This window comes from Sceloporus undulatus, chromosome 1 (genome assembly GCF_019175285.1).
Source record: "Sceloporus undulatus isolate JIND9_A2432 ecotype Alabama chromosome 1, SceUnd_v1.1, whole genome shotgun sequence".
NCBI lineage: Eukaryota > Metazoa > Chordata > Lepidosauria > Squamata > Phrynosomatidae > Sceloporus > Sceloporus undulatus.
In genome coordinates this window covers 361,752,885-361,763,614 of record NC_056522.1, presented here as the reverse complement: position 1 = coordinate 361,763,614, position 10,730 = coordinate 361,752,885, and the positions used below count along the sequence as shown (strand labels likewise).

At 39.0% G+C, this 10,730-nt stretch overlaps 1 protein-coding gene across 3 annotated transcripts in view; it reads right to left on the bottom strand.

The window, feature by feature from the left end:
• Positions 1–283: 283 nt before the first annotated feature.
• The window catches only part of DYNC1H1 (dynein cytoplasmic 1 heavy chain 1), a 72,759-nt gene continuing 62,312 nt past the window's right edge, over positions 284–10,730 (bottom strand). For 2 of the 3 annotated variants that reach the window (XM_042446506.1, XM_042446507.1), the window contains exons 64-78: positions 10,594–10,669; positions 10,090–10,250; positions 9,261–9,372; positions 9,114–9,174; positions 8,894–9,017; positions 7,885–7,998; positions 6,409–6,579; positions 5,168–5,385; positions 4,961–5,064; positions 4,263–4,474; positions 3,500–3,653; positions 2,955–3,097; positions 1,554–1,722; positions 787–914; positions 284–692 (exon numbers count right to left, since the gene is read on the bottom strand). In XM_042446506.1, coding sequence (XP_042302440.1) covers positions 564–692; positions 787–914; positions 1,554–1,722; positions 2,955–3,097; positions 3,500–3,653; positions 4,263–4,474; positions 4,961–5,064; positions 5,168–5,385; positions 6,409–6,579; positions 7,885–7,998; positions 8,894–9,017; positions 9,114–9,174; positions 9,261–9,372; positions 10,090–10,250; positions 10,594–10,669 — 2,076 coding nt within the window. In that variant the 3' untranslated portion in view covers positions 284–563. The remainder of the gene's footprint in view (positions 693–786; positions 915–1,553; positions 1,723–2,954; positions 3,098–3,499; positions 3,654–4,262; positions 4,475–4,960; positions 5,065–5,167; positions 5,386–6,408; positions 6,580–7,884; positions 7,999–8,893; positions 9,018–9,113; positions 9,175–9,260; positions 9,373–10,089; positions 10,251–10,593; positions 10,670–10,730) is intronic. The other variant, XM_042446508.1, reaches the window with a different exon arrangement.

The window sequence follows — 10,730 nt, the reverse complement described above, 5'->3', positions numbered from 1 at the left end:
CCCTGCATGGAGCCTGTAGTGAGTGCCTATGGACCATTGCTGCAATGGGTCTTTGATAGGTTGGTGATAGAGGAAAAGAAGAGCTAGCCTGAAGAGGTTCAGCACAGGGCCGAAAAGCTGGAAGACAGACTCATGGGTATTAGCCAAAATGAGCTAAATGGAAGTTTAATTTATAGGCACATACCCCAATGCATACATTTATGATAGATGGTTACGACAGACGGCAGTTATTTATTTTGGTATTCTTGATGAATATGTTCTAAGAAAAACCCACAACCAGGAATCATGCTGTTAAATTTTATTTAAGAACTCATTTAACATCAGTACACCAATCTAGAACCATCTAAAAACAATAAATCCTTCCAACAGCTTAAACCTTTCAAATAGCTCTGTCCCAGTTATCTCCACATATCAGATCCATCCATCCTTCTATCCTAGTCATCTCTACACACATCCCTGACAACTTTACTTATTCCTTTCAGTGTTAAAACAGAGTTATAGAATTGGGTTACACATACAAAAAAACACATGAATGTTATTTGTTATAGGATACAGGTTACTTTTTACTCAGTACACAGAACAGCCACACCACGTTCATAGAAGCTACGAGGATCTTCCTTGGTAGCAATTTCAAAGTCAACTGTGAAGATCAGATCCGCACGAGTGAAATTCAGATAAACTGGCAGTGTCACCTGTAAATAGGTCAGGAAGATGGTTAGAAGGTGGATATGCAAAAGCAGCATGGGTGGCTGTAAAGCATGAACATCAATAAGCCCCCTTACTCACCACATTAGACTTCTTATCAGCATTTGTTTGCTTGATCCAGCGAAGCTGAGTTATGGGCAATACTGTTGAGATAGCATTGGAAAGTGACAGCTTGTTGTTGTTGCATGTTGCCCCTTGAAGCTTCAGACCTATTAAGAGCAATGAAGCACATATGATAAGTTATAGCACAGCTTCATGATTTCATCTAAAGGCTACCAAGAAGCCTATGTTATCTCCCCAGAAAACACACATTTTACACAAACATGCCACATGTATGCAGGCATATGAAAAACAATCCTCGATGTTGGTCTGTTCAAGCATTCTGTAATTTATCTGAGGTAAGTATGAGAGGAGGGGAGCATCCTAGCCCCATTGTCTCTATGGGCACTCCCTAATTTTTCAGCATACATAACTGCATAGACAGCCTTCATGCACAGAGGAGTCTCTCCTATCTGGACTGTCAGTGACCCTGTTTTATCTTAAGTTGATTACAAAATGCTTGACTAGTGTCCTCAGCAATCACAATGTAGCATCATCTAACTGCATACATGAAACTGAAGAATCGGCAGATGCTGGAGTGATAGGGAATCCAATGCTTCCCCTCACCCGATAAGCTCCTGTGAACATTTCAGCAACCTGAATTTCTGTACAAAAAAACCCCTCCCAGTCTTTCCATGCTAAATTATTTTGTTCCCTGCAATGAGCATATGTTATCTTTAATCTATCAAAAATGTGGAACTTCTGACATTTACTTTGCTTTCTGCCTTGAAATAGTATCTCCAACTAACCTGTCACTCCAAAACTGCAGGCATCCAGTACTGCATTCTGAGTTGTTGTGACATTGACTTCTAGGCAAAGTTCTTCAAGGGACCAACTGTTGGCTTGGGCCACATACTGCCTTGTAGCAGTAATGTAGGCCTCAGGTACAAACAGGCCTCCCAAGCATACATGAATGTTCTGTTGAGCAAATGTAGAGTTTATTTTAATACATCATGATATATTACATCAGTACCAAAGGTCTGCAACTGGTGTGTCTTTTCAAATCAATGTAGAACCCCCCTCTTTCCCTCTCCTTCTGCTAATTTCGTTTCCCAATCTGTCTACACAATTATTTCTCATTCCTCAGGAAAATTCTTCCATTTTTTCTTATTGCAACCCATCGTGACATCTTAAGCTTTATCTGTTTCTTATTTAAACCCATCTGCTTGACTTACACCCTTAAGATCTGCCCAGTTCTGCTCTTGAAAGGCAGAAGCCTTCTACAACTCTCTACATCTTACCATTATGCTTTATGATACTGTATACCATTAACATTGCATTCCATAAATTCAAACAATAATACAATAAATTCAAAGTTTGTAGAGAGGTTACATTCATGCCTTCTTTATAATGCCAACTTATACTATCTAACTCTTTCTATTCCTCCCTTTGTTTCTAAACAAGTAGCAGCAGCAGTAGTAATAAAATAAATATATTGTCAGTTTATCGCTATCTTAAATTCTTTTGATTACTGTAATTTGATCTACTTACTAACTTATAATTTTGTTAATCTTCTTATTGTCCCAATTAAGTCTCTCAGTATCTGGGGAATAACAACCAGTCCTTCTCTACTTTATTTGTTAATTTTTTGTTCAGTAAGAATGTCAGTTTATCAATTTCTTTCATATCATAAGCTCTTAACAACCATATTAATGTCATATTAAGAACATATAGTTCTGGAGAGAAACGGAACTGTATCTTGAGGATATTTTGTAAGTTTATATGAATATTAGAAAAAGAATTTCTTTATCAATGGACATTTTCACCACATATGGAGAAAGGATCCTGTCAGTTTGTGGCATTTCCAACACTTATCTGTTGGCAGATTATAGATTTTATATAATTTCTAAGGTGTGTAATACCATCTGTTTGCAATTTTAACAAAATTTTCTTTTAAATGTTGTCATGCTGTAAAGGCACTTGTTTTTTCCCATGCATTTTCCCATTTGTCTAACAGTATTCCATGTCCAAGATCTTGTGCCCATCTGATCATTGGCTCCTTGATTATTTCCTGTTCCGTCTCTTTCTCTCCAATAGCAGTTTATATAATATTTTCAAGCTATGAATGACTGAATCCATGAATAGAGAGGACTGACTGCATTTTCATGTTAACTGCACTGAATTTACATGAAAAGAACATTCTAGCCTACCTTTAGCTCCTTTGCTCCACCTGATGCAGCAGCCTGGGAAATATTCTGCAGTTGTTTAATGCGTTCACTGAAGTCTGACACCCACTGTATGACTGTCATACCAGCTGGCACAGTATAGTGAGACCAGCTATGAGGCAAGATACCTGCAACAGAAAATATAAAAGAGTTCCTGACTTCATGCAGCATGTGAACCAATGCTGTTTTTAAACTTGAAAGACATGAGCATTTTGTGAAGAACATAATTATGTCACTTATTTTAACTTTCCCACATTCACTTAAGCTACAGGTTTCCAAATCTATGTAAAATGAAGAGAGTCGAAACTGAAGCATCTAGGGAACATTCTGACAAGACATGGAATGTGATCAAGCATTAAACTGTGTTTATTACTTTAATGTAGGCACTTGGTTTCTTTCACCTTGCAAGCATCATAATTAAGATGTCATTGTTAAACCTTTCTTTTTCCCTTCTTTTTCTAACTTGCAGCAGCTTTCCAGTTTCTTCACTTAGGAAGCTGAGTGTACATTTATAGTTTAGAATAGCTCACCTTTCACTAGTTCATTAATGAGTGTTCGCAGATAATTAGTCTGTTTCTTCTTTCCTTCACACACTTGCACTACATCTGCAAGATCTTGACGAACATCCTGAAGAAGTTTGGCTCCCATCTTCACTTCTCTCTCAAAGAACCTGAACAATGGATCCTTGGTTTCAAGAGGAAAAGCAGATTTTTAGTTCCTTAAGAGAAACTTGACAGTTCAGTACATCTGAATATGACAAGATCCAGGCACTGGTAAAATCAAAACAGGATTACAGCAATGTACTCTCCACACCATTTTAGATTAGCCTCAAAGTTGCAGTTGGTGCAGAATGCAGCAATGGGAAAGTTAAGTAATTATCTTTCCTGAAAAGAACTGCACTTGCTATCAATATACTACTAAAGCAAGTTAGCATATCCCTATTAGTATGAAATTTATTTCCTATGAAATGTAAGCAATCAATTGTTTTAATTATAGGTAGCTGCTTAAGACTTTTCATAAATACTCTGAGTTGTGACTTAGAATTTTATAAGATATATTTCGTATTTTATATTGTGATTTGTATGATTTATATTGCTATGGTATTTTTCATAAGTGGTATATACATTTGTGTATTACAACTCCTAAAGTTACTTAACTTTAGATTTTAGTTTCTGATGCCAAGATAATGTTTGTTTGTTAAACACAGTCTCCTAGGATTATATAACTACTGGTTTGTATCCCCTTCTTTGTCTCTTACACCAAAAGAAAAAAAAACAACCCTGCATTTCTCACCTTAATGTTTTCCACTGTTCGTTTCAGATGATTCAGAGTCTGTGGGATGAGATGGAGCCAGTTGGAAGCTGTGGTGTGTAGTGTTCGCATCCAGGCTGGACGCCCATCTGAAGTAGAGTCTGTTCGTGCCTTTTTCTCAGTCTCTGCATAGGCTAAATCATCCTCATCTTCTAACATCTGCATTTTCAGCATTTTATTGATCATATCAATTCCTGGAATAAACAAGACATATGATGTAACTTCTCATTCTATCTCCGAAGTATATGCACAGGCATTTTAAAAATGGCTAAGGTCTGCCTATCAGATGTCACTCGTTTACTCTGAACAATGCAAAATGCAACAAGTTTTTAATTCAGGCCTGAATTTTGAAAACCCTAGAGATATTTTAAGGATTTGATTCTGTATTATATCAGGGTCACGCAACTATTCTCTAATGTGTCTTATGGGTTTACACAATGGGTAAACTGAAACAGTCAAGAGCTAGAGTGTGAAATCACAGCTTTCAGAATTCATCTCCCCAAAGCCTCCATACATATATACCCCACCAACCTGTGTATCTCCTTAATGTGGCCAATGACAGTTACACAAAATCAGGTTGTCTCTAAAAGTGTTACAGAGCAATCCTTGTTCTAGATCAGTCTGTTGATACCCAGTTTGCTTCTGTTATGAAAAATGTACAGCAAAAAGAGGATACTTACCCTGTGTGGTGAGAAGAACTTTCTCAGCATTGTTTGGTAACCCAAGCCATGATGGGGTTTGTGTATCTGGCAATAGCTCAACCCACTGGACAAATTCTTCACGTCTGTCAAACCATAATGACAGATTATGACCAAGTTGTCCATACCATCCTGGAGATCATGAAAAAGCTTAATTTATATGTATTTCTAAAGGCTAACTTTAAGTACCTGATTCCATCTGGCATTTGAATGTCTTTATGCCCATCAACCTTGCAAGCCAATTTGAATTCACTGTCAAAGCTCAAAGTGGTGAAGAGGCGTTCCAGGAATGTGTTCAATAAACGCTGGTCAAATTCATTATCAATGCGGCCTCCATAAATTGATTGAGCCATTAGAGTCTTCAAAGCAGACCATGGGATCTTGTCAGGCGAGATATTTTGACGGCCCTGGAAACAGAGACAGTTTTGTTGAATGAGAAAAAGAATAACAAAAATATATAGTTCAAAGTGGCTACAAGGGCCCATGGAGTCCAAATTCCTGCCCTGCAAGAATCCAAGGCCAAAGTATCCCCGAGAGAAAGGTCAAAAATACAGTGTAGAAATAGTCCAGTTTGAGACTGCTTTAATTGCCCTGGAATGCTGTGGAATTCTGGGAAACATAGACATTTAGTCTTCTCTGTCAGAGAGCTGTGGTACCGCAATAAACTACAATTCCCAAGATTGCCTAGAACTGTTAGAGCAGTTAAAGCAGTCTCAAACTGGATTATTTCTGCAGTGTGGACTGGACCATAGTCATCTAGTTTCTGTTTAAAAACCTCCAATGAAGAACAGTCCAACCTATTCCATTGTTAAGAGTCTTAACATTAGAAACCTTTAGCTTGTAGAATAGCATGTGAATGGTAAAATATACAAGACCATTACTACAAATTTAGTGCCAGTTTAGTACAGTGGTTAGAGTATGAGACCAGGGCACACAGCTACTAATCTATTACTCTCTGCCTAACCAATCTAATGAGGCTGTTGTCAGGGTAAATGGGATGAGTAATGATGCCATGCCATTATGCGGTTTAGTTCTTTAGAGGAAAGATGCACTGTAAAATAAAAGTTATTAATGCAATTTAGCTCTACACTAAATTATTTAGCTCTTTTAATAGTTGCAAATTATAGACATGTTCCAATAATCTGATGAGGAATCTGCTCTTTCATCATTCTTGTCTATGGAGGGTTGTTTGGAATCAACGGCGCACATGCGTGCTGCTTGCAAAACAAGCTGAGAGGGGGGAAAAGGCACCAAGCCATCTGAGAGACTTTGCAAGCACGGCATGTATGGAGAGTCCCAAGCAAGCCATTCTAATTCCCTCATGTTTCCTTCATGAGCTCTGCTTTTCAATTAATTCCTGTTTCTGACAATGCTGCAGATCCTAATCTGTCAGCTAAGCAGTGGCTTCCAGTATCTGTAAATTCACTTACCTTTGCTGTATCATCCAGCCATGTATCCACAGTATCGCATGCAGACCTTAGGTCTGATTCACCAAATTCATATTTTTTGGACCAGCCAAGGGGAGCATACCGCAGGCGCTCCTGAATTATGGCATGGAACCATGCAAGGAGGAAATACAGACGAGCACGTTCATTTGGTGACTAAGGAAGAGAAAAAACCATAGGTATAATTATTGTGCATTAGTGCCAGTCGGATTAAAGTATCCATTAGAACCAAATAGCTGCTTCCCTGAGATCCACTACACTGTTCATCTTTTAGACTTTTGTTGGCAAGGAAGAAATCTTTTTCCTTTTCTATATTATCTTGCAGTGTTACAAACAGGTTTTCCAAAGATGTTTTTCAAAGAAACAGCACAGACTATGGGCTAGTCTACAGATAAGAATATTATGTGAATTGTTGAAGGTTTTTGCACATTGTCATTAATTTTTAATTGTCTTCACTTTCCTAAGCCAATCTGCATCTATTCGCAACTATTTACCCTCCCTCTGCTGCAAATGTGCAACCATCCAAATTCATGCAAAGCAGAAGGATGGTCACATGTTCAATAATGCACATCTTCGCATCCGTTTTCTGCAGAGTATGAATTTTTCCAACCCCCCCTTGCAAGATATTTGAATAAAGAAGAGAGCATGGTGTAGTGGTCTGAGTATTGGACTATGACACTGGAGATCAGGGTACTATTCCCACCTTCGACATAAACTCACTAGGTGACCTTGGGCAAGTCACATGCTTTCAGCCTCAGGGGAAGGCAATGGCAAACCTCCTCCGAACAAATCTTACCAAGAAAACCCCATAATAGGTTCGCTTTAGGGTTGCCATAAGTCAGAAATGACTTGAAGGCACACAATAACAGAATGAAGAGTACCTTAATCATGTAGATAAGCCCTTTGTCAGTGGATACACATATGGTTATCTAATCAGAACAAAAGATCTTGGCCTTTGCTGGTTTTAAACAAATTTATGCTGTCTCAGGTGGTGAGGGGCTGGATAAGTCTGTTTTGTATGTTTTGACAAGCACTATAAGTTCAGGTCCTGGAGAGAATTATAGTTGGTCCTTCGTATCTGTGAGATTTCCATTTCCCCCCCCCCCACGCCAAATATTGTGGGACCAACTCCCATTCGTCTAAGTGGCAGTGCAGCCACATGCATACACTGCCACTGAGGAGAACAGGGTGGGGCCACCTGCGGATTCTCCAATCTGTGGATGGCAAGCCCACAGATAGAAAGGGCTGACTGTACTATGGTACCACACAGTTTTTTTTCCTCCTTCCATTCACTGTGTGGCTTAATGAAGTCAATAAATGGTTAAAGTAGATGTTGCTAATGGAGGAGCAACATCCATCTTTAACGTTAGTACTTGAACCAAAGTTAAACACTCTAGTACTGTGGGAATGCTACTGCCATTTTGGGCAACTCTGGTGCCTATTCAGTACATAAAAGCTTACCTTGCACATTCTAGACACTGGGATGCTGCTAAAGGTTCTCAGCATGTTGGCCTTTACACCAGGTGGTGGTTCAAACACAAAAATTCTTCCAGCACGTAGCAAATTAACTGGCACCTGTATGTAGAATAGACACCTTCATTACACACTGAACAATTCCCTCTAATTTCTCAGATTTCTTCTGCCTTCACACCCTATGCTAGTATATGTTTGTGTTAGGTATCTTGACTGCAATTCTGTATCAGGTACTTAGTTACACAGCACCTTAGTTATATAGCTAAACAGTATCTTCTGGCTCAATCCCCCAACCCCTACTTACCAGGCAGCTGCCACTGCACACAACAGGGTTTTTCCTCATCAATCAGGAAGAAGCTGATTAATGTTTCCAACCCCTCCTGTGAGCAATCTCCATTGTGACAGGCAGAATAAGTGTTCCTGTCACACCAGAGATTGCTGGCAGGAGAGGAGATGGAAATGTCAGTCAGATGCTTCCCGACAGACAAGGGAACAGACCCGTTGTCCGCAGCATGTGCTGCCCAGTAAGGGAGGACCGGGGGACTTTCATAGCCTCTACGTATTACCTAAAACAGTGAATATGTAGAGGTTGTGAATGAATGCATAACTCTAGGCTACACATTCATAGCTGCTGAATTCTGGCCCTTGTTTTTAATAAAAATCATAGAAATAAGATCACATGAAAGAATCACTCCACAGCCAACGGAACAGAATGGAGTGTAAGAATATCCAGAGAGATTTTGCATTCATTTTTTATTTTTACCCATGGTTACTAAGATTATGTGAGCCACTTTCAAAATCTGTAACATAAAAATCTAAATATTTTCTAATGGTTGTATTAATTGTGAAAAGATTCAACAGCCGACAAGTGTGAGGATGGACAACTCACAGGAAAAAGGCTACTGTAAGATGCATTCTTCTCCAGCAATGTGAATTTAAAATAAAACAGCCTGCTAACATTCAGGCATTGGTTTAATTTCATTCCTGGGCTGCTTACTTTTGGATTTATCTCCATGGTAAGGAAGAGTCTAAAGCAGGCATGAGGCTGAAGAGAATGTAACTTCTTTTCCAGTTGCATCAGCCATCCAGGTGCCAAGTGGACATTCTTTAGCATGACCCACCTACAACAAAAAGTTTTTAAAAATACCGAAAGATATACAAAGTTCTGGAGTTTAGATTGCATGAAGTCAAAGCTGAGCAAACAGAACATAGCTTACCTGCCTGACTTCACTGCTGTATTAATTGCCTTATCTGCTTGGTTAAATCCTTCAGCAGAACCTACAAGTAAAATATTACAACTTAATATTTATATCTGAAGTTACTTTGCACAGCATTTGAGTGACAGAAGTGTCTGAGGGACTTACCAATAGCAATAGAGGTTATCTGTGTGTTTTGCTCTGCAGCAAGGTCTTCAACATGTCCACTGGCATCATACCCAGGCACAGAACACATCAAAACAGGAGTATTAGGCTTCACCTAAAATCGGATGGGGGCAGGAGTTAAAGGGAAGTGATAATATGATTACAATAAATGTACAGCAAATAGATTTGTTTCTACAACATCCTAAGTTATTGTTTCTTGTGCCAGGGAGCTGATAAAACTTCTTTCAACAATGGAGAACTTGAAGGAAATTCTTTCTTCTAAGCCTGGATCTGCAAGGCTGAATTGCACAGGCAGAACTATTTGTACAGTTCTTTGGGTCTCAACCATTTTTCCACATCTAATTAATCTATAAAGCCATATAGCATAATGAATGCAAGCTTAGATTTTAGTCTGTTTCACGCCTTCTATAGATAGTAGTCAGCCATATCCACAGATTTTTTTTGTCCACAGACTGAAATATCCACGGCTTGAAAATATTCATATATATATATATATATATATATATATATATATATATATATTTTCCCATTTTATATTTTTAGATTTTGGTATTCATGGGGGATCCTGGAATCAAACCCCAGTGCATACCAAGGGCCAAATGTACAATATGCCCGAAATCCCAGCTTCTACAAGCTGCACATGCAAATATAAGGAACAGAGCAAAGTGCTACTTAAAGGCTGAATCCTATTGGTTGTCCCAACCAGAGAAAACCCACTGAACCAACAGCTGCACAATGAGTAAAAACTTAGGAAAAACTGATTTAACAGATCTACTCTAGTTGTAACTGAAAGGCCCAAATGTCTACTTGCCTCTGTATCTACAATGTGTGCCAGATCCAAGGGCTGCTCCATAATAGACATGAAATTTTCTCCAAGATTTGTGGAAACAAACTGATGTGCCATTGCCAACAAACGATCTGGACGGAAAGCCTGGATCAGAAGCAAGCGATGGATGGCCTGTCCAATGGATGCTGAAATCAAAGATACATACATGTAATGAAATGATCAGCATTCAGTTTTTAAGTTTCATGCTAATTCTCCACTCCCTCAAACAGTTTTTGAGCTGCAGAAAGAAGGACATGTCTGGTGGAGATGAGTGCTGGAGAGAGGAATCTTGCTGCCATGAAGCTCTTCCAAGTAACAGGGAACATGGCAGTGTGTGGCCTCTCATTGGAACTGGAGTATTTACCTCCTGATCTCCTCCTTAGTTTCATTCTCAGTGTATGGAAAAATTGTAAACCCATCCGAACATATGGTTGAGATTTCCCCAAATAGCTAAATTCACACATAATCCACACTGACATTTGAACTTACTTGCAGGCTTGTCTTCTGTCCAGAGATAGGGCACAGTCTGCTCTGGTGAACTGCTGTCTAACCAAATGCAGAACTGCTGTGGATCAAATATACAAAAGAAAAGCCATTAGTCTGATGCAGCATAAAGGAACCTTATG